Raw genomic sequence first — 26,672 nt, 5'->3', positions numbered from 1 at the left:
GCAGTGCCAGCATTTCATAGACGCACAGTTCAAGTCCCAGCTGCTCTACTTCCAATCCAGGTCTCTGCTACTTTGCCTGGAAAGCAGCAGAAGATGGCCCAAGTGGGTCCCTAAACCCAAATGGGAGACCAAGAAACTCCTGACTCCTGGCTTCTAACCTGTCCAGCTCTAGCCATTGTGGCCATTTGGGGAGTAAACCAGCAGATGGAGGCTCTCTCTCTCTGTCTCTCCTTCTCTCTCTGTAACTCTTTCAATAAAAATAAAATAAATCTTAAAAAAAGAGACTTTCATTTACTCCCCCAGCACTCATCATCAGTACTGAACAAGTGCTGTTGCCACTGCCTTCTATATATTGTCCCCTTTGCTCTTGCCACCTAGACCCCTGAACGTGCCTTGCATGCAATCCATTGTTTTTGGAAGATGGCAGTGTGTGCAGTAGGGAGCTTGGGCCTGGGTCTGTGTTCCAATCCCAGCAGAGGATAACTAGAGGAGGAAGGGCAGGTTGTTTCTCATTGCTGAGCCTCTGGGTTCTCTTCTTTGTCACTGGAGTAACTATCTTGCTGGGTTCTTGTAAGGATTAGAAAAGAATATCAGCAAGGTTTTTAAGAGCTCAATCACCACCGGCCCAAGTTCTAGCCGGACTCGCTCTTTGCAACCCCCATGAACTGAGAGGCTAAAGCAGAAGCTGGGTTTGAAGTTGACATCCGAGCCTGGCAGCGTAGCTTAGTGGCTGAAGTTCTCACCTTGACTGCACCAGGATTCCATATGGGCGGTTCAAATCACGGTGGCCCCACTTCCCATCCAGCTCCCTGCTTGTGGCCTGGGAGGGCAGTGGAGGACAGCCCAAGGCCTTGGGATCCTGTATCCATGTGGGAGACCTGGAAGAGGCTCCAGGTTCCTGGCTTTGGATCGGCTCAGCACCAGCCATTGCAGCCACTTGGGGAGTGACTCAGCGGATGGAGGCTCTTCCTCTCTGCCTCTCCTTCTCTCGGTATATCTGACTTTCCAATAAAAATAAATAAATCTTTAAAAAAAGAAGAAGTTGACAGCCACACCAGGAAAATGGCTTTGCAATTGTCTTTCAGTCAAGCCAAGGGAAACTTATCAGTACATCTGAAAGTCCATGGTGGAAACCCAGCTGGGTTTTATTTTAAACATATTGGGCTACATTTACCCTCGTTTCACTTACCTGCTGCTCTATATTTCCCATCTTTCCCCAGTGCCTATCAGTCACTAAGAAGGGGCCCAGGAAAGAGTCACATCCAGCAGTCCCATGGGGACCTGCCACAGCCCTCCCCTGGCAGCCTGCCACATGCTTCCCTCCAACCTTCCTGTAAAGCTTCCAAAGTGTTAGCAGAGACCACCCAACATGTCCTGTAGGGCCCTGTGCAGCAGGCTACTCTGGTGTGTGTGTGTGTGTGTGTGTGTGTGTGTGTGTGTGTGCATGCGAACTCACAAGGTGCAGTTCTCCGTGGATTCATTAGTGCCATCATCAATCTCCATGTTGGCAGAGAGGCTGGCAAAGCCATGGGGCAGCTCATCCCACTCGTCGAACCGGATGCCCGTACCCAGGGAGTAGCGGCCCTCAGCACATGGCTTGCAGGACTGCTCCTTCATATCCAGAAACTCCCCGGCATTGCAGGAGAAGGCTGGAACACATGGTGGGAACAAGAGAGAACCCATGAGGTCAGGGCTGCCCCTGGAGACCCAAGTAGATGGGCTGGGGGCGTCCCACAGGCGGGAGCATAGGGCGGGTCATGGGAGCACTGACACGTAGGGTCGTGGTGCCTCCTGGGTAATGCTGTTCATACAGGAAGCCCAGAAGGGGTAATGCCAGGAGGCAGAGAACCGATCCCAGCTCCTGGAAGGAGGTGGTAGTGGCAGCGGGGCCCGGGGGCTGAGGAGAGGGGGAGGAGATGGGGTGGGGGGGCAACTGCTAATGTTAGGAGGTTTCTTTCTGGTGTGATTAAAATGTTCTTAAATTAGAAAGGGATGATTGCTGAGAAAATTCTAAAAAAACCTCACTAGATGTTGCTCTTTATTTTCAGACATGCAAATTATATCTTAAAGCTGTTATTTATCATATATATATATATATATATATATATATATATATATATATATATATATTTCGGGTCCTGAGTGCTCCACCTCACCAAGGGGCGTGGCTGATCCCAGGTGGTCTTGGCCTCAGCTAGTCTGAGAGCTCACCAGGGGAGAGCAGGTCAGCTGTTGCTCTTGGGCTGTGCCCACACTGCCCCAAGTGGGGCACAATCCTTCTGCCTTAAACTTCACCTGCCTACCCACCAGTGGCAAGGCCCTCCAAACTGACTGCCTGTGTCTTATTTGTATTCATTCAGCAGCCAGAGGCATCCTCCTCAACACCAACAGGCACCCCTTTTCGGTTACAGACTTAAACTCTTAGGCTGACCTTCAACATCTTCCACAATCTCCTCCCAACCTAGCTGTACGGCTTCACCTTCCGTCACCAATCTTTCTGCATCTCAAGCTCAGCTGGGGCTTTGTCTTTGTTACTCCACAGAGGCGACACCTCATGCTCTTCCACTTCCAAACCTGGGCTCCAGTGGTCCTCTCGGCTGCTCCTGACCCCTACACACCTGTAACTCCTCCATACTCTCCCATCACATGTGTCTGAGCTGCTGCAGGGAGTGCTGGCTCAGTGCCTGGCACAGACATCGTGACAGTCCCAAAGAGGTTTGCTCAAATAGCAAGTGCCTGAATGAATGTCTCGTCTCTACATGCTCCTATGCCTTATTCATTTCTGTGGTTACCCCAGCGCATGCACATCTCAGGGCTTACATGCAATAGGAGGGCACTAACTCTGCCAAGTTCATTGTAAATGGCTCACTTGTTCCCATGACACACATTTTAGTTCCACTCAGATGCCAGCAATACCCATTCATTAATTTAACCAGTCTTTATGTACCCAGGCCCTGGGTTTAAGCTGATCCTAGATTGTAACATCCTTCATCTCCTTATCAACTTTTCAAATAATTCCTTCATTCTGACCTCCAGCTTTTATTGCTGTTCTTTCTACATTTTAGGAATCAGGCAGGGAAATAGCTGCTGACTCTGAAATCACTAAGGCAAGGTCAGGAGCTGCTTCTCTGATTACAGTCGGATCCTGGTAGGAGGATCTGTGAGCCCTCAAGTGGCAGGCCCCTGCATTTAAAAAGCATGTCTGCAGAAATTGATCCTCGCTGACTTCCTTTCCATGAATGATAGTGTGTTCCAATATCCCCTAGTGACTGATTGTGACTATAGAGTGGAGAGAAACGCACAGCAGGAAATAAATGTATGCATACAGGAAAAATATGAATGACAGCTGGAATTGCATAAATGCACTGATGAGATCTGAATTTAAAAAATATGAATGTGAATTCAGGCATCACTTTGCTTCCCTGAAATTATACTTCTGCACCCCACTACAGAAGGGTTGGGGAGGATGACTAACTGGGGAAAGGTGGGATTCCCTCAGGCAGCTGCACTGTCGGAAGGGCTTGGTGTGGATGGCAGGAGGTCAGGTGATGAGGACCAAGCTGAGTGGCGGGAGGCAAGGAGAGGGGTAGGCTGGAACAGAAATGCCACTTACAGCACTCAGTGCCCCTGACGGGATCAGGGAGGCTGGTGCACAGGCCGGGAGTATGTGGCACGGCGACTCTCCACCTGGAACCCGTGCTGTCACACGCGGTGTACTCATAGTGGTACTCAGACTGCAGGGGGACAAAACAACGGGTAACAGATGCATTAGCGGTGGTCACACACTTGCAGTATCCCACCCTCATACTTCCCAGCATGCCGGTGACTGACCCTCAGCATCACAGTCACGGGATTTAGGAGTCCTGGCAGGCAGTAGGCAGCAGGCAGCACGGTACTGACCATGAACAGGAAACAGGAATGGGGATTGCAGCACTTTGGACCATTCCTTCCCCCCCAGGCATGGCCTAGCCCCCTGGAATGTACACTTCAGGGTAGTTGGCACGGCATTAAGATGCACCTGTGACTCCCACAGGCCCATACTGGAGTGGCTGAGCTCAAATCACGATTCCTGCTTTCTTCTAGCATGCACCCTGGGAAGCAGCAGGTGATGGCTCAAATATTTATATCCTTGTTTCCCACCTGAGAGACCTGCATTGAGTTTCTGGCACAGGTCTGATACAGCCCTGGCTGCTGTGAGCATTTAGAGAATGAACCAGCAGATAGATTTATCTGTTTGTCTGTATCTTTACCTTTAAGAGGTGTGCAATAAATAAATATCATTCAAAAGGCACATTTTGGTTATTAATGCTTTGTCAACACATATACACAATGTCCCCATGGAGCAGAAGAATCAGGTGACTAAACAGGCTGGAAATGGGTGAATTTTCTTCTTACCCGAGAAAGACTGGTCCAGGAAACATTTACAATAGGTTGTGCCAACATTGTGATTCTATTTCCACATGTTCCCTTCCTACCCAGAAAGATTTTGCATTCCCACTTGGGTATTGTGAAAATGTCACATGTATTCCAGGCAGGCAAGGAGCTCATGCCTCATCTCTCCCCGCAATGAGAATCTCACAGTTCACTTGCTTCAGTTGAAATAAGAGTACACTGAACAACACCAGCCAAATCAAACATTAAACAACAGCACAAAGCACTGGTTGGAAGAAAGGAAGCATAACTGATGTACCAAATGCTCTTACACATTTCTTGCTCCTTTCAATCTTTTAATAAACAGACTATGGTATTAATGTCAATTTCAGCTGACATGTATTTCACAATCATTTGCACTTTCTTATATGCAAGCCCAGAGGAACTTTGTCCTATGTATCCATAAGGAAAACAGAATGCTAACCACATCCCAAAACTCACATGAAAGCGAGGAGAAATGACATGTATAATTGCAAGAAATAAAACTCAATGTGAGACCCTATTGAAGTTTGCTAATTACTATATCAGGATTCAAGGAAGAAATCTTTGCCTTCTAGAAGAAATAAACACGCTGTATCTCATCTGTTCTAAGCTGTGTATTCAACAACCACAAAATCAAGATGTGTCCTAGAAATGACCCAGGAAGCACTGTGTTGGTATTTTAACCTGCAGAACCTTTTCCGTCTTTGGGGCATATTAAGAGTGGTGTCTCAGACTTATAGAGACATAATTACGTCAATTCTCTTCCCGTGGTTGAAGAGACAACAATTTTCTATTCTCTTCTGCTATAAATATTTACCTAATGCACGTTGCTTGTCAAGCTCATAGAGGGAAGAGATGAGGCCAGTAAGGTTCAGAACAGCAACACACGAAATCTGCTTTCTTCTTACAGGGAACAGGAGCAGCCCAGGGGAGAGGAGGTTGGGGAAACTGGGAGATTAACTTTGGACCAGAATCTTCGGCTTTGAATTTAGGTGTCAGTGCAATGGATAAAATAGAACATATCAGGATGGGAGGATTAACAGTAGCATGGGCTACTCTCTATCTTGATCCTTTGTTCCTCATGATTTTAATGTTTTCTGCATCTCGGAGGACTCTGGGGACAAACAGGGCCACCACACAGGAATCAAACCAATTCCAGACTATGTCAACGGCATGTCACATGGAATGACCAACGCAGAAGGAAAAGAGCATTCTGCCTGTGGACACGACACTGCTTGCTTGATGCTGTCTCAGATAAGCAAACTGCCTCTCACGTGGGGAGAGTCAGTGTGCCCAGGGTCACCTGTAAGTCACTAAGCTGGAGTTCTTCTCCACGCTCATGGGCCAGAATCAACACAAAGAGTTTGGGCCAAATGTAACAGGCAAGTCTGAAAATGAAATGCCACAGTGGAGGCTGTTGCCCAGCAGCCACTCTCACATCTGAGGTTGAGGACTGATGTCCAAGGGAGCACACGGCTTCAGACCTCCCACGATGATGCTCGGCCTTTAGGACGTACATGCCCTGAATCCATTCCTTTTCATGGGTGTTCCCCCTGCATCCCACATGAATGGCAGACAGTTTTGCCAGGGAAAGCAGTAACCCCAAGACTTCAGAAAAACCCCTTCCAATGTGCGTTGATTTCGTGCCCCTTGGGAATGCCTACTCCACACAGCATGGCTGTCTGCTGCAGCTGTTGCCAACCTGAGATGCAGTTTGAGCTCATGCCTTTCACAGATAAGCCTAGGGTGAGCTGAGAGTTGACTCTGGGTAAAACTGGCAGACCTCATGAGTTACACATGGTGATCTGTGAACTCATCAGTTCCCCAGCAGCACCTCCATTTGCCCTGTGATCTGGACAGCATTACACACAGATTCACAAGCCAAGCACAGACACAGGCAATGTCTACTACTCATACATCCAGCACATGATTACTTTCTCCCTACCAGGCACAGCTCAGTTACAGTGCTCAAGCAGACACAGCAGCAAGCCACTGCTGCCTGCTCATCAAGGAAGCAGGGAAGGGTTTAGTTAACCAGTCTGCCCCTGTCCCACCACTGGCGCCCAGCCATGTGACACTCCGGGGCACAAGAGAAAGAAGAAGAAACATCCCTGGAGTTGGACTCTGTTTTACCCAATACTGAACTATCTGTAGAGAACAATTCATTCAGACCCAAAAGATTTTCAGATTTTACTGTCAAAGACAAATTGCTGAAATGATAGCAACAGGGCTGGCATTGTGGTGCAGCACATTAACCCCACTGCCTGTGATGCCAGATCCTGTATTGGAGCACTGGTGTGAGTCCAGCTGCTCCACTTCCAATCCACATGTACCTAGGAAGTCTAAGCAGATCACCCAAGTACTTGGAGCCCTGCCATCCAAGTGGAAGACCTGAATAGAGTTCCTGGCATCAGGAACTTCCAACTTCCAGTGCCATTTGGGAATGTCCCAGTGGTAGACGTTCTCCTGCACTCCATCTCTCCCTCTCTGTGGCTCTGACTTTCAAATAAATAAATCTTATATTTCAAAAAAACCAAGCTTTTAAAAGAAATGACAATGAAAAACAATTCCAAAATCAGAATGATACCTACATGGAAGTATGCTCTTCCTCCAACATTTGCCTCCCAAATCTTTCAAAACAGCAGTTATTTTTTAAAATGATAGACATAATAGACTAGAGATAGGTGGTGGCCTGTGGGTTAAATGCCAGGAAAGCATTTGGATGCCATCTGTTATGGAAAATGGGCAAGGTTTAAGCTGATGATCAACTGATGGGAAGCCTACAAGGACTCTTTGGTGTTCCCCAAGCAAATCAATCAGAAGTGATTCCATCCCACTATCCTGTGGGCACTCAACATTTATAAGCCATGATAGTCTCATTAAAAAATAGGAATGCCACAATGGTTGAAAGGCCACTTGGGACACACACATCACATTTTGGGTCCCTGGGTTCAAGTCCTGGTTATGCTCCTGATTCCTACTTCAGCACAGGCGATGGTTCGAGTATTTGCATCCCTGTGACCCACATGGGACACCCAAAGTTTGTTCCTAGCTCCAGATTTGCAGCCCTGGTTATTATGAGCCTATTGATAGTAAACCATTGAATGGGGGAAATCTCCCTTTTCTCTCTCTTCCCCTTTTTAAATAAGTAAAATAAACAATAAAACCTTTTAAATGAGTACATAAAAGTACTCATCATGGGCCCGGCACAGTAGCCTATTACCTAAAGTCCTTGCCTTGCATGCACCAGGATCCCAAATGGGCATTAATTCATGTCTCAGCTGCTCCACTTCCCACCCAGCTTCCTGATGGTGGCCTAGGAAAGGAGCAGAGGATGGCCCAAAGCCTTGGGATCCTGCACTCACAGCTTGCTGTTTCCTCCTGGATTTCCTCTATGTGCGTGTACATTTTAAAGACATGGGGAAGATTGCATGCTGCAGAGATCTGTATTCTGACTTTTTTTTTCAACTTTAGGTGACTAAAACACTTCCTCCTGTCTTTTTGGTGTTTTTTAAAAAGGTTTACTTGTTTTATTTGAAAGGCAAAGTGACAGAGAGAGGTCTTCCATTCACTGGTTCGCTCCCCAAAATGGGCGCAATGGCCAAAGTCAGGCCAGTCTCCTGCCAGGAGCTAGGAACTTGTTCTGGTCTCCCATGTGGGTGCAGAGGCCCAAGGATTTGGGTCATCCTCCACTGCTTTCTCAGACCGTAAGTAGAGAGCTGGATCAGAAGTGGAGTAGCCGAGACATAAACCAGCACTCATATGGGATTCCAAGGCTGCAGGCTGAGACTTAACCTACATGCCATGGCTTGGCCTCTTTCTCATGTCTTTAATGGCTACTCTGTAGTTCCCCATCATCGTTTTCTTATTACTGGACACTGAGTTTTGTGTGCTTTGTCCTTGTTTTGGATCCCGCCGCAGTGATATTTTCTGTTTCTTATTGTTTCCCTTGGGTGAATTCCTAGAACCAGGATTACCAGATAAAGAGCATGAGCCTCTTCAACATCCAAGACCAGGAAGGGAAATTTCCAAGAGCAAACAGGCATCTCAACGTTTTTTTTCTTAAAATCTTTTTATTGGGTCTGGCGCAGAGGTTTACTGGCTAAACCCTCGCCTTGCATGCACCAGGATCCCAAACGGGCATCAATTCATGTCCTAGCTGCTCCACTTCCCATCCAGCTCCCTGCTTGTGGCCTAGGAAAGCAGTGGAGGATGGCCCAAAGCCTTGAGACCCTGCATCCACATGGGAGACCCAGAAGAAGCTCCTGGCTTCAGATTGGTTCAGCTCTGGCTGTTGTGACCATTTGGGGAATGAACCAGCTGATGGATCCCATGAGGATGCTGGTTCGTGTCCTGGCAGCTCCACTTCCCATCCAGCTCCCTACCTGTGGCCTAGGAAAGCAGTAGAGGATGGCCCAAAGCCTTGGGCACCTGCCATTCACGTGAGAGACACCAAAAGAAGCTCCTGGTTTTGACTTAGCCCAGCCTTAGCCATTGCAGCCAGGTGGAGAGTAAACCAGCAAAAGGATGATCTCTTTCTTTCTCTTCTCTCTTTCTCCCTCCTTCCCTCTGTAACTTAGAAATCTTACAAAGAAAAAAAAATCTGCCTAAATTCTGTAATTCCTACTTCATGTGCTCTCACTTCTATTAACCTCCACCTGCCCCTCCTCCCTTGAGATAGTTTTTGAGAAACATGTGTATACAATGAAGGTACAAATCTAAACTCTACACTTTCGACCCTGGACACACTTGAGGTGGAAAGGACCTTCCCAGAGACTGCTGGGGGACAGGAGTGACCCCTGCCACCTGCACGTCACACAGGGAACAGGGCATGCTAAGCAGAGGCCTCCCCGTCCTGAGTCAGAGTCCCTGGATGGCTGCTGCAGAGTGCAGCAGGAGAGCTCCAAGTGGGCTTGTCTTGGCTGGGACAGGACCCATGTCAACACACAGGTTCTTAGATAAACCTGGATTTTGACTCAAAGCCAGCTTTTGCCAGAGGTCTTGGAGTCTGAGAGAGGCTGGACCCTGCTCTTCCCCCCATCTACACGCTCATCACTCCTCTCCTACAGAACAAGGTTGCGACTGGGCTAGGGGGAGCAGCAGGAAGGAACTCTGCTTAGCACAGGATCATAGCAAATCACCTGTAAATGTGAAGAGCAGAAAGCATGGGTCCCCCAGAGGAGACTCGGGCGCTAAGCCCCAGCAAGGTTTCCTGCACTCCTATTTTCTGTGCTTTTGGCTTTGGGGTTCCTGGCTCAGGACTGGGTAGAGCGCATGGCTGAGGCTTGAGGCAGACTCACCTGGTTTGTTCACTGGTGCTGGGAGGAGGCCGGGCCTTGCCTATTGTTCAGCAGTCGGTCAGATCAGAGCCTGTAGAGGGCAGCCATGCTTCTTCCGGTCTTCCCCCCAACTCCTCACACCCTGAGCTGTGTCTTTCTGCTCCAAGGGCTCTGACACGCCAGCTCCAGACTTCTGGTACCAACATAAAACTGCCTAGCAAACATGTTACAAGCACATCTTCCTGGCCTCCCCCCTAAGATTCTCATTCTCTTCTCCACCCCCCTTCTTTTGTTCGATTATTTTATAAAGTAGAGAGTAAGACAGACTGGCAGGACTCAACATTTATCGGCTCACTTGCCCAAATGTCTGACGTGAAACAGAAGTGCTCTAACTGGCATTTTAACTGCACGATGCACCTGCCACTTCCTCCCTCTTTCAAAACCCACTCTCAATTTTTTATTTATCTCCATAAAATGCTTTTTTTAATTTTGGAAAACATTATTTATATCTGAAAAGTAGAGTTAAGGAGTGGGAGAGGGAGAGAGAGAAAAAGAAAGAGAGAGAGAACTCTTTCATCTCTGGTTTACTCCCGAAATGACTGCAATGCCCAGAGCTGTTAGACTAGTCTGAAGCCAGGAGCCAGGAGCTTCTTCTGAGTCTCCCACTTGGGTATGCAATGGCCCAGGCATCTGCAAGTCCTCTGCTATTTTCCAAGCACATTGCCAGGGAGTTGGATCAAAAGTGGAGCAGGTGGCATTGTCCATACCCACAATGTCAGGACACACTTAAACAGCAGAATGATGGACTTAAGACTGCTTATGAAGGATTATATTATTGTAATAATGTAGGGGGAATCAGTGAGGGGTAGGGAATTTGGGAAGGGGTTAAGGTAAATAACAGAGCCTATGAAATTGTATCATAGGGCCCGGCGGCGTGGCCTAGCAGCTAAAGTCTTCGCCTTGAAAGCCCCGGGATCCCATATGGGCACCGGTTCTAATCCCGGCAGCTCCACTTCCCATCCAGCTCCCTGCTTGTGGCCTGGCAAAGCAGTCAAGGACGGCCCAATGCATTGGGACACTGCACCCGCGTGGGAGACCCAGAAGAGGTTCCAGGTTCCCGGCTTCGGATCGGTGCGCACCGGCCTGTTGCGGCTCACTTGGGGAGTGAATCATCGGATGCAAGATCTTCCTCTCTGTCTCTCCTCCTCTCTGTATATCTGGCTGTAATAAAATGAATAAATCTTTAAGAAAAAAAAGAAATTGTATCATAAAATGAAATTTAAAAATAACTTTTTTTTTTAGTAGAGCAGCTGGGACTCAAGTGCCTGTATGGGAAGCAGGTACTGCAGGCAGCAGTTAAATCTATTGAGCCAAGTGCCAGCCCCAAACACCCACTCTTCTTTGCCATGCTCACTTCATGTGGCAGTAAATCAGATGGTTAAACCTCCTACAGGACAGAGGTGCTCAACCTCTTGGCCCATGGGTCACTTGCCCGAGACAAGCAGGTGTAGAATTTTAGGGGGTTGTGTTTTCCTGGACAGCAGGCGCACAACAGTCATTGGATCCCCTTAGGTGTCTCTTGTCCCATTCCTTCAGTGCAAGACAGTGATGAAACTTGTCACGGCATCCCACTAAGTTTAAAGTAGTTTAACATTTTACCTCTTCAGGGCTGCTCATGGTTAGTAGGGTGGCTGAAATTCTTCAACGCAATGATTTTCAAATTGTGTTGCAAACCCCAGCAGTTTGGAGAACCAGCCCCTTCCAAGGGTGAAAGGAAGGTTCCTCCTGTGCTGGAACAATGCATTAAGCTCTTTTACCTGTTGAAGGCTTTTGAGCTAAAAAATTTGAGTTGGAAGCTTCACACATGAGAGGAGTTAAGATGACAGAGCCCAAGATGGATTACAGACCCCAAGGCCAATTCACAAGGTCAAGGGTGAGGCTGTGATTTTTTTTTCTTAATCACCTGTGAAGTCACCTGTTTCCTTTCCCTCACCTCTCAAAAGGCAGGCATTAGATCTAACCCAGGCTGGCCCTACTGGGTGACCCCATCCTTCACCGTTGTAAAGCAGCACAGTGCCAGAGCCCTGGGCTCCCAGTCCACAGGAGTCTGCAAGGGTGCCCTGGCCTTCATGACCCCTTTCCTTCAGTATCACTCTATTCTGCTCTGGGTTTCAGGCTTCCAATTTAATCAAAATACAACAAAGGCAGCTTCCAGTCCAGCCACAGACACATCACCCCAAATCCATAACAGGTCTCATGCTCAGTTGGGAGAGTTTGAGCTCCCGGGCCTTTCTTGCTAACCAATCTGTCTATTTTGGGTAGAACCTTGGCCAAGGGATTTCCATGAGACATTAGACAAGGTGTGGTAGCAATAACCACTGCAGGGAGCACCTATGAGCACCTACACATTGGGTTCCAGGTCAGCAACATCATCTTCCTCTTTCACCCTCACCAAGTCCTTTGAAGTGTGGCCATCACCCCAGGTGCCTTGGCTTCCGTTTCTTTTCTTTCCTTCTTTCCTTCCTTCCTTCCTCCCACATTTATTTATTTGAAAGACTTAAAGAGTTTGCAGAGACAGAGAGAGAGAGAGAGTCTCCCAGCCATTAGTTCACTCCCAAAATGACCAAACTGGTGGGGCTGTGCTAGACAGAGGCCAGGAGCCAGGAGCTGCTTCTAAATCTTCTACGTGGGTACAGGAGTCCAAGCACTCAGGCCATCCTTTGCTACTTTCCCAGTCGCAATAGTAGGAGGCTGGATTGGAAGTGGAGCAGCCAGGACTTGAACCAGCAGCCATATGGGATACTGCCAGTGGCTTTAATCTGCTACACCACAATACTGGCCCCTTAGACTCCCCACCACCACCACCTTTTTTTTTAATAAAAGATTTACTTATTTTACTTGAAAGTCAGAGAAAGACAGAAAGGGGTGGAGGAGAAGGAGAGAGAGAGAGAGAGAGAGAGAGAGAGAGAGAGAGAGAGAGAGAGATCTTACATCTGCTAGTTCACTCCCCAAATGGCTACAATGGCTGGAGTTGGGCTGGTCTGAAGCCAGGAGGTTACCTCAGGTCTCCCACATGAGTACAGGGTCCCAAGGACCTTGGGTCCTCCACTGCCCTTCCAGAACATCAATATGGAGCTGGATTAGAAGTGGAGCATCCGGGACTTGAACCATAGGATGCTTAGGCTCCTCTGTATAGTCGCAACCAACACCGTCTGTATCCTGCCAAACTACTGATCCCTCAATCCCAAAAGGAATCTTCATTTTATTCATGACACTTAGCACTTTCCAAACGTGCTTTCAAGTTATTTGCTCACTGTGCTTATTGTCTGCTTCTGCCCATCTCCCTTCTAGATGGGATAGAAGCACCACAAGAACGTGGGTCTTTGCTTTTGTTCATAGAGGTAGCCAAGATGCCCAGCGCAGTGACTGACACACTAACTGTCCCTATGTGTTGAACAGTCGAATGATGAAACAGGATAGAGGGTCTCGAACAGCTCCCAGAAGGTGCTTGTCTTGAGCCAAACGGTCTAGACCCTGCTCTTTTCCAACAAGCTGATTAAATAGATTCCCCCCAAAACTGCATCACACTAACCTCAGAATGATCGGGAGACTGTTCAGGAAAACCCTTTGTAAACAAGATTGTGGGGGTGGGGAAGAGGCCAGAATTGTGACACAATGGATTGATCCCCCGCCCCATGGAATCCCATATGAGCACTGGTTTGAGTCCCAGCTGCTCCACTTCCAACCCAGCTCGTTACTAGTGCTTCTGAGAAAGCAGTGATGGATGGCTCAAGTGCCTGGACCTCTGCCACCCATGTTAGACACCTGGATGAAGTACCAGGTTCTTGGCTTCAGCCTGACCCAATTCTGACCATTGCAATCACTTGAGAAATGAAACCGCAAATGGAAGATCTGTGTGTGTGTGTGTGTGTGTGTGTCCCTCTCTTGGTAACTCTGTCTTTCAAATAAGAAAAATCAGGGGCTAGCACAATGTCTTAATTGGCTAATCTTCCACCACCAAGCACTGACATTCAATAGGGGTGCCGATTCATGTCCTGGCTGCTCCACTTCCCATCTAACTCTCTGCTTGTGGCGTGGGAAAGTAGACTAAGTCCTTGGGACCCTGCACCCACAGGGGAGACCTAGAAGAGGCTCCTGGCTCCTGGTTTCAGATGAGCTCAGCTCCAGCCATTGTGGTCACCTGGGGAGTAAACCAGTGGATGGAAGATCTTTCTGTCTCTCCTTCTCTATGTAAATTGCCTTTCCAATAAAAATAAATATATATATTAAAAAAATTTTTTTAAATAACAGCCGGTTTTGTTATATCCCTCTCGGAAGAGGGTTTAGGAGGGGTTTTCCAGTATTTTCTCCTCCATCTGGCAACAGGGCTGAGAGAGAGACCCTATCCCATGGCATTCTTGACCCAAGAGCAACATCCCTGGGCAGCCAGAGCCTTGCTGGGCTCACCTGCTTCCTTCGGGCCCTGACTCACCCTGTCTAATCCCGGGCTGCTCACACATAGGCAACAACAGCTGCTCTCGGGTTTTTCCTCCGCCAGCAGTTCCCCAGGGCTTATCTCTCCAGAACAAAGACTGGTTCCCAACATTGATGACCCTGACTGCAGCTGCACCACGAGGTGCAGAAGGCTTTCTGTCTTGGTCATAAAAAAAATCCCCAGGATCAAAATGGCTTTGTTGCTAGGAAACAAAACATACCTGAATAAGTTCTAATCCCTCTCTGCTAGACCAGAGTGTATAAGTACATCTGTCTGTAAGGGAGGACTTTATGAGATTATATTTCAAAGATTGCTTTCTTTCCATTTTTAATGAGATTAAAACATGGCCATTTTTTTAAAAAAGATTCTAAAATTCAATCAAAAATCTTTTATTGGAAATGCAGATTTAGAAAGAGGAGAGACAGAGAGAAATAGCTTCCATCCACTGATTTGCTCCCCTAGGGGTTGCAATGGCCAGAGCTGAGCTCATCTGAAACCAGAAGCCAGAAGCTTCTTCCAGGTCTCCCATGTGGGTGCAGGGTCCCAAGGCTTTGGGCAATACTCTAATGGTTTCCTAGACCACAAACATGGAGTTGGATGGGAAGTGAAGCAGCCAGGACATGAACCGGTGCCCACATGGGATTCTGGTACTTACAAGATGAGGATTTAGCCACTAAGCCATTGTGCTAGGCCCCAAACATGACTTTTAATTTTTGTGTTTCTCTTGAGCTTTCAATCACATACACACACAAGAACCAGGCAAGCTAAGCCCTGAGCTATACAAACCTCTCCAAGGACGTGGCTTGCCTGGGTGTTAGCTAATTATGATGGAAAACTTGAACCTGAATGAGCTTGTAACCTGGAGACCCAGGTAAACAGGAAGAGCCTCTGTAACTCCCATTAACAGCAACATCACTCACAGTGCCCAGAATACTATTTCTTAAACTCCGGCACATTCCCAGGTATGTTTTCAGAGCCCTCAAGTCCTCTAACAATTTCTTTCAAAATTAACAGACTTTATTGTTAGAATGGTTTTAGGTCCATAGTTAATTCACATCCCCTCACAAAAATATGGGCTCCCAGTTCCCCTTAAGTTCAAACTTCATGAGTAATTGCACTTCACCTTTTAAGACACTATGATATAAATCACTGGTCCTAAAATTTATTATGCCAAGTTATACAACTTCGTAGTTTCTAGAATATTCACAAGGTTCTGCAACCACCATCATCACTTAATCCCAGAGCAGTTTTCTTTGGCTCCAAGAGAAATGCAGATGATGGTTTGCAGGCACTCCCTGCCTGGCCCTTTTCACAGTCCCTGGCAATCCTAGATCCATATTCTGTCCCTGTGGATCTATCTATTGCATAAATTTCAGATAAAAAGAGTCATACATGGGCCATGGGCTAAATCCTTGCCTTGCATGCGCTGGGATGCCATATGGGTACCGCTCGTGTCCTGGCTGCCCCACTTCCCTTCCCTTCCAGCTCCCTGCTTGTGGCCTGGGAAACAGTTGAGCATGGCCCAAAGCCTTGGGACCCTGCACCCATGTGGGAAACCCAGAAGAAGCTCCTGGCTACTGGCTTCAGATCAGCTTAGCTCTGGTTGTTGTGGCCAGGTAGGGAGTGAACCAGCAGATGGAGGATCTTTCTTTCTGTCTCTCCTTTCTGTAAATCTGACTTTCCAACAAAAACAAATAAATCTTCAAAATAAGAATCATACAATATATGGTCCTTTTTTAAAAACAAAAAAGATTTATTTATTTACTTCTTTTGAAAGTGTTAGAGAATGGAGAGACACAGATAGAGGGAAAGGCGGGGGGAGAGAGAGAGAAATCTTCCAGCCAGTGGTTCCTTTCCTAGATGGTTACCATGGCCAGAACTGGGCTAAAACGAAGCCAGGAGCCTCATCTGGGTCTCCCACATGGATGCAGGGACCCAAGACATGGAGCCATTTTCAGCTGATTTCCCAGGTACATTAGCATCGAGCTGAATCAGAAGTGGAGCATCTGGGACTCAAACAAATGTCCATATGAATTGCCAGCATCACAGGTAGAGGCTTAACCAGCTGTATCACAATGGTGGCCTTCAAAACGTGTATACACACACACACACACACACACACACACACACACACACACTATCTGATTTCTTTTTCTTATCATGTTCTTTAGGGTTATCATGCTGTAGCATACATATGTCAATATTTTAGGGCCCGGCAGCATGGCCTAGCGGCTAAAGTCCTCGCCTTGAACATGCCTGCCGGGATCCCATATGGGCGCCGGTTCTAATCCCGGCAGCTCCACTTCCCATCCAGCTCCCTGCTTGTGGCCTGGGAAAGCAGTCGATGACGGCCCAATGCATTGGGACACTGCACCCGCGTGAGAGACCTGGAAGAGGTTCCAGGTTCCCGGCTTTGGATCGGTGCGCACCGGCCCGTTGCGGCTCACTTGGGGAGTGAATCATCGGATGCAAGATCTTCCTCTCTGTCTCTCCTCCTCTCTGTATATCTGGCTTTCCAACAATAATAAATCTTTAAGAAAAATATTTCATTTCTTGGCTACACCCACAGTTCGTCTATCAAATGTGTCATCCATGACAGAATGATGTATTTTATTTATTTATTTGAAAGGATGAAGGATGTGGTAGACATGTTGGGGTGGGGGTTGGAGAGAGATCTTCCTTGTTGATTTTGTGAAGATTTATTTATTTGAGTTATAGAGAGGGAGGGAGGGAGGGGGAGAGACAGAGAGAGAGAGAGAGAAAATCTTCTACCCGCTGGTTCACTCTCCAAATGGCCACAACAGCTGATACTGGGAGCTTTCTCCAGGTCTCCCACCTGGTTACAGGGGCCGAGCACTTAGACCATCTTCTATTGCTTTCTCAGGCACATTAGCAGGGAACCGCACCAGAAGCAGATCCAGAACTCAAATTGGCACTCAATTTGGCTTGCAGGTGGCAACTTAACGAGCGGTGCCACAACACCCTTACCAGAATCCTCTGTTTTTGTCAACAGACCTCGGTTGCTGGCCAGAGTGCACATGTGTGAGCTCTCAGTCCTGGCTGTGCTCGCGTTGTCCCAACTTTGTGCTCACAGATACAAATAGCTTGAAACAGACCAAGATGGGAATACTTGCACCATGGAAACCAGCAAACACACAAACTGGGGCATCCCTTCATCTCCCCCAAAGCTAAACAGTCACCAGCACACCAGAGCAGCGGCCACTTACTCCTATTTCCATGCCTGCCTTTGATTCATTCTTCAGTTTCTACTGGCACACCATCTAGTTCAGTCAAAATCCCAGCCCTTTCGAAGATTCTTTATTTAAGAGAAAGAGAGTTCCCAAACAGTGGTTCATTCCCTACATCCAGCCACAGCCTAGAGCTCAAAACCCCTTCAGGTCTCTGAGCAGGAGCCCAACAGCTTGAGCCATCACCTGCTGCTTCCCAGGGTGTGCCTTCGCAGGAAGCTGGAATCACAGAACCAGGAGTTGGGACGCCGCAATCTTATAGGCCCAGTATTTGCCTCCTCACCCTTTTCTAAAACTCAACACCCTGATACCAAGAGAAGACGGTTAAGCAGGATTTCTGGAGTTGGGAATAGAGGAGAAGGCTGATGTAGCCTTTTACCACCCCAGGCAGGAGCTGTTGTTGGCTTTCCACATGATTCTGACCCTCAGGAAAGGGGAGCTTGTGGGGAACATTCTTTAAAGGGAAGGTGGAGATCAGGAGTGTTAACCTGCTGATGGAGGGAGGGTGACAGAAGCAGTCTGGCATTTGACATTGTCTCTGTGTTTCAACAGGGGATCTCAATCAGTTGTAACTTGTGAGTCACACATCTGTCACTTGTGAGAGTGCTGAGCCAGAGAGAGTGCCTAGACACTGGGCAGGTGCCTCTCCACCTTCACCATGAACTGTCCCTGGTGAAGCTGTGGATGTCTGTATTGTATTTGCAGAACAAGCTCAGAGTGAAGACCTCGGGCAACTTTCTGGGTCACAGTCTCACCCTTGGCTTTTGCTAGGTGTCATCAAACTAAGGATCTGGCCAGGTATCTGCCATCCTCGGTGAACTGGAAACAGGTGGGTAGAGAATCATCAGCCAGGCCCACCTCTTGCTTGGGAAGGCTGAGTCACAGCTGGAAGTCAGCTCTGGGTGCAGGATCAGTGGAAACGGGCTCAAGCTGATATAAAATTTCTGCACTGCTGACAAAATTTCTGCACCAGCAGCCTCCAGCCACTGTCCTGTAAACTGGAAACTTCTGTGCTCTAGCTAGTTTGACGTTTACAAGGGAAGTAGCTAAGAATCTAGAAATGTCTTTGTACTTGTGAAAGAATGTCACACAAACTGGCCATTCACTAGACAGATGCTCCTTTAACCTTACACAGAGGGTGGGGCTCAGAAAACCTGTGCAGAAATGATACAGTTGTGAACCAAGCTATTTTTTTTTCTTTCTTGGGAAACCTGGTGCCCAAGGGAGGGTGGCAGGCAGACAGCAGCAGGGGCACACCGTCCTGGGCCATGTGAAGTTAAGAGGCCTGGCCAAGGCCACACTCTTGTCCACGAAGGGACTTGGCCTGGGGAAGGTTAGAGAGGTGGCCTGAAAAATGGCCAGAGCAGAGGCAACAGCAAGGGAGCAACTGCACAAATTCACTGGGTGAGTTCCTTTTGGGCAACTATAACATTGTCCAATGTGCACCTGGCAGGCGCTGGGGACCTGGAGAGAGGAGCAGGCTCTAAAGTGGCCAATGCTCACATTATAGGAGGCTACGGGGAGGCATCTGCTACGAGGTAGACAAGGGATGCAGATTTCCCTGCCGTGCAGAGGGATAACAGTATAGCTCTGCCCACTCCCAGTTTCCACCATGGCACATGGTTCTTCTGAGTTGCTGGGGGTTTACTCGGGTCAGCTGGAAGTACCATGTTCCCCAAAGTCCAACCCATTAAGACCGTGTGCTCTGCCAAAGCAGACATGGCCTGAGTCCAAGCATGACATTTGAGAGAAGAAATCAAGACTGGATGCCATTATCTTGAATGTTTAAGAATGGCCTACGATGATCCTTCTGCTTTTTAGCACTCATGGTAGGAAGAGGGACAAACCTCAGCACTTCTTTAGATTTACACCTTCTGATAGGCAAGCCCTCTCATCTTTTCCTCCCACTTAGTGGGGTCAGCTTCTACAAGGGTTAGTTCACAGCAAATAAACATCGCATCCCCAACTATCTCAGTTTGAAACCAAAGGAAGTGACTTCCTTAGACCAAAGGAAGTGATTTGTATAGTTGGCTTTACAAATAAGACACACATGCAATGATATTCTGCCAGCTCAGCCTTCAGACCAGTGAAGGTCTCCCCAACAAACCGTTGAATGTATCTGGACAATAAGATGCTGGACTCTATGCTTGGTATATGCCTACAATGAAACAGTCTTGACTGGATTTGAACTGTAATAAGCAACAAGGTGGAGGATCCACCATGGGGGGAGGGCACAGGGAGGGGTTGAGGGAATCAAAGAAACTATAAAACTGTCACAAAATGAAATGTAATCAATAAAAAAACAAATAAGACACAAGTAGTTCTTTCTCTGTTTAAAAAAGAGAACATGTATTTATTTGAAAGGTAAAATGACACAGAGAGATGACAAAGTTACAGGGAGATCTGCCATCTACTGGTTCACTCCACTGGCTTCCAACATCCAGGGCTGAGGCAGAGCAAAACCAGGAGCCAAGAACTTCATTCCAGGTCTTGCACACGGCTAGCAAGGGCCCAAGTACTTGTGCCATCATCTGCTGCCTGTCCAGGTACATTCATAGGAAGCTAGATTAGAAGTAGAATAACTAGACTCAAATCACTCCACATACTGTTTGAAACTGCAGCTTTGTTGGCTAATCCTTCCAAGATACACAGCTTCTCTATGTTACACACACACACACACACACACACGCACACACACACCCCAAGGAGATAACACACAGGTGTCCTATAGTACTGTCCGCAGGTGCCAGGAGATACTATGCACAGCCACTACAGGGTGCCAATAATCACATCAACTATGGGATGAGTCTGTCTACAGTGTCTTTTTTCCCATGTTCCTAAGCTCTTCCATTCTCATGCTGCAGCCAACCCTTTAGTACGTCTTTATGTCGCATCTGCCTGGTAAATAATTTCACCACATGTTTTCCTCCTGGGCCTTGAACCACTATACATCCTACAATATTTTCATCTTTTGCCTTGGCCACCAGGAAGTTCAGAGCCAAGTTTCCAGTTCATTTGTCTTATATAGCATTCATATAATCATTTAATTATTCTTCCTGCATCTGGCATTCTAAGTTGTGTGGTTTTTTTTCTGGTCCTAATTTTCATTTTTTTATTTTGACTTTTCAATTTTGATGGCAACATTTCTTTAAAATGGGAGTTCTTACAGATAGAACACTGCTAATCAGTCATTAAAATGGGGACACTTGTGATTTGATCCTCACCTTCCCCCTCATTCCTACCTATGCTCCCCTCCCCTTATTCTCCCCCATTCCCTCATCTTCTTTCAGTCTGTCTGAGCATCCTTCAGACCTCAGCATAGTTATCACCACCTCAAGATGAGTTTCCTGAGGTTCCTTCTAATTTCCTAACACAAATTACTTAGTACCTACTCTCAGTACTCTGTGGCAGCTGACATCAAGGCATAGAGTGCTAAAACGCTGCTTGCGATGCCGACATCCCAAGTCATGCCACTGGTTCAAGCCCCAGTTACTCTGATTCCCTTCCAGCTCCCTGTCGAAACACCTGGGAAAGCAGCAAAGGATGGCTGAAGTACTTGGTTCCCTGCCACCCACATAGGAGACCTGGATGGAGTTCCTGACTCTTGGCTGCAGCCTGGCCCATCCCTGCTAGCCGAGACTATTTTGGGAATAAACCAGAGAGATTTCTGTCTGTCTCTCCCTATTTCTCTGCACCCTGCCTTCCAAATAAATAAAATAAATCTTTAAAAGGTTGCACCATGTGCATCTCCTTTTCAGGTTTTTCCTCCCACGACCATAATCTCTGTAAACAATGCCTGGCACAGAGTGGGTCTGCAGGTAATTGTGAGTGAATGACTGAGTTTTTCCACATTACCCACTAGTTAAGCTATAGTTTTCTATCCTGCCAAACACACATCTAAGCACACCACTCTCCTGTTTAAAAAAAAAAAAAGTCATTCTCTAGTATGTTCAGATTCACCTGCAACCTTTCTCTTTACCACAGTTTATCAAGGTCACCCAGACTGGCCTCAGACCACCCTCCCTGACCTGAAGTGACCTGGGACAACCTGACATTTCCCCCGACCGTGCATTCCATCCCCCAACTCCTTGCCCAGAAAATCCCTCTCTGTATGGAAGGTGTGCTAAGCTTTGGCTGCTATTGTAGATCCTCAGATGCTACCTAATCTTGAAAGCCTTCTCGTTTCCTTCACTTTCCCTCTCGCAGGTGCAAACCCAAAGCCCTTTGCTTATATTTACTTGTGTCTCCTATCTAGGTGCATTGTGTTAGTAGACATAGTCCCACACCCCCACCAAACTCTAAGTCTCCCAACAAATTTGTTTCATGTTCCCAGCTTCAAACACAGTGCCTGGGATCTTTTGAAGGCACGAATGAGTACTGCATTTAAAACAATAGTAACAGCTGGGGAAGGAGTGGGCAATGCCCAGAAGGCGTGGGAAATCATTTGAGGTGACCCTGCCAAGGTAACCACATACAGTACTGGAAACTCAATCAATTAATAGCAGGCTACTTTTTTTTTAAAGATTTATTTATTTTATTACAAAGTCAGATACACAGAGAGGAGAGACAGAGAGGAAGATCTTCCGTCCGATGATTCACTCCCCAGGTGAGCCGCAACGGGCCGGTGCGCACCGATCCGAAGCGGGGAACCAGGAACCTCTTCCGGGTCTCCCACGTGGGTGCAGGGTCCCAATGCATTGGGCCGTCCTCAACTGCTTTCCCAGGCCACAAGGAGGGAGCTGGATGGGAAGTGGAGCTGCCGGGATTAGAACCGGCGCCCATATGGGATCCCGGCAGGCATGTTCAAGGTGAGGACTTTAGCCGCTAGGCCACGCCACCGGGCCCCAGGCTACTTTTTAAGTTGATCATTTGGGATCTGACCTGTCAATAATCTTAGAAAAGTCTAAATTGGTCCTTGACAGGGGAAAAATAAAAGTTCTCCCAGTCCTGAGCTGAAGGATGCATGACTTCATCATCTTCACCATACACTGTGGTGTTCTAGTCTGAAAGTCACAGACCCTTTGATATGCCTCCCTCCCCCTGCAGGGACAAAGCTCAATCTCTCTTCCCTCTGAGGGTGAGCTTGCGACTTCTTCCTTGCTCTAACTTGGGATGGGGCCTCCCCAGAGTGGGGCCGCTCCGACAGCTCCATGGAAGAGGCCCAGGTTCAAGGACGGAGACTCATGCCAAACCAGGAGAGTGGACTGTCTCAGCCACTGCTCTCCAGGTCCTGACCATGTTTCTCATGACTGTAAGCTTGGCAAACATCCTTACTGTAACCTCACCAGAGACCCTCAGCCCGAGGACCCCTGGGCTAAGCTGGGCACCATGTCCTGACCCAGAGAGAGTGTGAGATGAGTACTTGTTATTTTTTTTTTATGTTTATTTATTTTGGGCCAGATGGTAGCCTAGCAGCTAAAGTCCTTGCCTTGGATGCACCGGGATCCCATATGGGCGGGCGCCCATTTGGGTCCCAGAGGCCCCACTTCCCATCCAGCTCCCTGCTTGTGGTCTGGGAAAGCAGCAAAGGATGGCTCAAGTTCTTGATACCTTAAACCTACATGGGAGGCCCGGAGTAGGCTCCTGACTCCCAGCTTCAGATCAACTCAGCTCTGGCCATTGTAGCCATTTCAGGAGTGAATCAATGGATGGAAGATCTGTCTCCATGTGATTTCCCTTCTCTCTGTAAGTCTGCGTTACTCTTTTTCTTTCTTTCTCTCTTTCTTTCTTTCTTTCTTTCTTTCTTTCTTTCTTTCTTTCTTTCTCTCTCTCTCTCTCTCTCTTTCTTTCTTTCTTTGTTTCTTTCTTTGTTTCTTTCTTTCTTTCTTTCTTTTTTTAAAAGATTTGTTGGTTTTTATCGGAAAGGCAGATACAAAGAAAGACAGAGAGGAAGATCCACTCCCCAAGTGGCCGCCACAGCCAGAGCCAAGCTGATCTGAAGCCAGGGGTCAGGAACTTCCGGGTTTCCCACATGGGTGCAGAGCTCCAAGGCTTTGGGACGTTCTTGAATGCTTTCCCAGGCCACAAGCAGGGAGCTGCATTGGAAGTAGAGCAGCCAGGACATGAAGTGGCACCCATATGGAATCCTGGCATAGGCAAGGCTAGGATTTAGCCACTAGGCTGTCATGTTAGGCCCTGCTTTTCTTTCTTATGATTAACTTCTTTCACTTAATGACCTCCATGCCCATCCATGTATAATTCTGTCTGTAATTCTGCCTTCCAAATAAAAATAAATATTTTTATTTTATTATTTTTTAAAGATTTATTTATTTTTATTGCAAAGTCAGATATACAGACAGGAAGAGAGACAGAGAGAAATATCTTCCATCCAGTGAGTCACTCCCCAAGTGACCACAAAGGCTGGTGTTGCACCAATCCAAAGTCAGGAGCCTGGAGCTTCTTCCAGGTCTCCCACGCAGGTGCAGGGTCCCAAGGCTTTAGACCGTCCTCAACTGCTTTCCTAGGCCACAAGCAGGGAGCTGGATGGGAAGTGGGACTACCAGGATTAGAACTGGCGCCCATATGGGATCCCGGATCATTCAAGGCAAGGACTTTAGCCGCTAGGCCACGGTGGCAGGCTCTAAAAATAATATATTTTTGAAAGAAACACAATGCTGATTTTATGGCCAGCATTGTGGTGCATCCTATGACACCAACAATTTGGGTACCAGTTCAAGTCCCAGCTGCTCCATTTCTAATTCAGCTCCCTGTTAATGCACCTGGGAAAGCATCAGAAGATGGCCAAGATATTTTGGCCCTTTCCACCAAGTTGGAGACTTGGATGAAGTTTCAGGTTCCTGGCTTCAACCTGGCCCAGCTCTGGCTATTGTAGCCATTTGAAGAGTGAACCACACTGTGCATGGGAAATCTCTTTCTGTCTCTCCCTCACATAGATACAATTCTGCCTTTCCAATAAATAAATGTTTTAAAAAGAGAAAAAGAAACAATTCTGCAGATATAATTAATTAAGAGACAGACCGATGAGCTCCCATCTACTGATTCACTCCCAAATGCCTGTGATAGCCTGGAACTGGATCAAAGCAGGGAACCAGGACTCAGTCCAGGTCTCCCATCTGGATGACAAGGAACCAACTATTTGAAACATTGCCTGTTGCTTCTCTCATTGTGAATCAGAGGGAAGCTGGAATACGGAGTGAAGCAAAGCCAGGTTCAACCTCAGGAACTTTAATGTGGGAATAGGGGCAACCCAAATGGTGCTGTAACTTCTGTGCCCAACATCTGCCCCCAAGCTTTCTTTTCTTCTCTTTCTATTTTTCATTTTAAATTATTATTATCATTTATGATACTGTTCCATAGGCCCTGGGATTTCCCCTACTCCCTTCCCAAATCTCCCCCCAACACATACACACTGAGTTCTCTCATATCATTTCAACAGCATAGTTCCTCATAAATAGTCATAAGTCCATCATTGCGGGCTTGGATAATGGTAGAGTCCAGCACCCCCATTGTTAAGACACATCTAACAGTTTTACTGGGATTCCATCCTCAATCTGGAAGCAGAGATGCACACTGCACTGTATCCTCACATCTGGACATGTCAGTCTCCACTACAGTCACTATAATTCTCCCCAAGTGAAAATCCACAAAGCAAAATCAACAAGAAGAAAAACAGAAATTTATAATGCCATGAAGTTAAACATGCCACTGGATATGATGTCTCCATTACACAGTTATTATACATCTCCTTAACTGAAAAGCCACAAAACAAAATCAACAACAGGAAGAAAAAAAAAGAAATTTAAAATGCCATGAAGTTAAGTAACATGCTACTGGATGATGTGTTGTTGAAGAAATGAAAAAGAAAATCAAGAACCTTCTTGAAGAAAATGATGCTTCTGTATGATCTATGAGTCACTAAAGAATTTAGTGAGAAAAAAAAGTGTTTTCAAGAAACAAAACTAAAAACAAAATCATCAAAATCCATGAAATATAGTTTCCGCTTATCTTTGTTGGTGAGATGTATGTCCTGTAGGCAACAAATAGTTGGTTTCACGTTTTTAATCTAGTCTATTAGTCCATACTGTTTGATTGATGAGTTTAAGCCATTTAAGTTCAGGGTGAATACAAAATAGCTGGTAATTTGGTCCTGTCATTTTAGCAATGGGATATTCATTGATTTAGTCTTCTGTTGTTATTTTATCGGGATGTTCTTCACATTTGTCTTTGGTTTTGGTGGGTACTATTCCTCTTCTCTGTCAAGAGAACAACTTTAAGTGTCATGTGTAGGGCATGTTTGGAAGAGGTACATTCTTTTAACTTTTCTTTACTGTTGAAGAATTTTATTTCATTGTTTTCAAAGACAAAGGAAAGCTTTACTGGGTATGTAATTTTTTTAAAATACAAATTGCTTTTATTGAATTCCTTTAGCGTATTATTATTACAAAATGTATATCAAGAATTTTTTTCTATGGTTTTTTAAAATTTTTTTACAATCTTTAATAGTTAGAGTAAAAAAGGTAAAGGGAAAGTGGGTAAGACTATTGTTTCCATATTGTTTCCTGCATGTTTAAAGGGGGATGTTAAGGGAGAAGGCCCAACCAATTTCCCACCCTCCCCAGGTCCCAGATGTAGGGCATGCTCCAAGGTTCTTTCTCAGGTGGTGTTGATGGTTCACCAATTATGAATCACTGCCAACCTTGGCATTCCAAGCATGATGAGGTCGTTGAAGAATCCACTGATTGACATAGTCCTTCATAGAGTCTCCATTTGCCCAGTACTTTCATTGCCAACATATAGCTGAGAGGGTTGATTGACTTGTTCTGTCCTCTCTCTTCTTGGTTAGAGTTCTGAGTCCAGCATTTCGATTGGGGAGATCTCCAAAGAAACTTTGTCTGAGGTGTTCCCAGACCAGATTTTTGTATGTAGTAGCAAGTACAGGGCCCTGCACAGTCCATCGTCCTGATCAGCTGGTGGTAGCAGTTGCTGGGTTGGTTCTGTTTTCAGCCCCAACTTCCACTGGAACCAATGGGTGTTGCAGTCCAGCCTGGTTCTGCCCAGCACATACTTGACCCTCGCATAAACCCGTGGGAGCTGCAGCCTAGTCGGAGCGACCCACAATAACCCCCACCAGGCCCGCCCCTACCCTGGTTTGCCAGTATGTGTAGCAGTAGTCCAGTCTGTCCAACACCCCATTCGACTCTCGTACATGTTCATGGGTATTGAAGCTTTGTTCTATCTAACCAGCTCCACTATCCAGCCCATACAGATGTTGTTGGG

General features: G+C 46.8%; 1 protein-coding gene across 7 annotated transcripts in view; it reads right to left on the bottom strand.

The window, feature by feature from the left end:
- The window catches only part of ELAPOR1 (endosome-lysosome associated apoptosis and autophagy regulator 1), an 85,140-nt gene that overhangs the window by 28,958 nt on the left and 29,510 nt on the right, over window positions 1-26,672 (bottom strand). For all 7 annotated transcript variants that reach the window (XM_058659966.1, XM_058659953.1, XM_058659945.1 and 4 more), the window contains 2 exons: window positions 3,614-3,734; window positions 1,457-1,649 (listed from right to left, as the gene is read on the bottom strand). In XM_058659966.1, coding sequence (XP_058515949.1) covers window positions 1,457-1,649; window positions 3,614-3,734 — 314 coding nt within the window. The remainder of the gene's footprint in view (window positions 1-1,456; window positions 1,650-3,613; window positions 3,735-26,672) is intronic.

This window comes from Ochotona princeps, chromosome 2 (assembly GCF_030435755.1).
Source record: "Ochotona princeps isolate mOchPri1 chromosome 2, mOchPri1.hap1, whole genome shotgun sequence".
NCBI classification, from domain to species: Eukaryota; Metazoa; Chordata; class Mammalia; order Lagomorpha; family Ochotonidae; genus Ochotona; species Ochotona princeps.
Note: the sequence above shows the minus strand (reverse complement) of the source record. Positions and strands in the feature narration are given on the sequence as shown.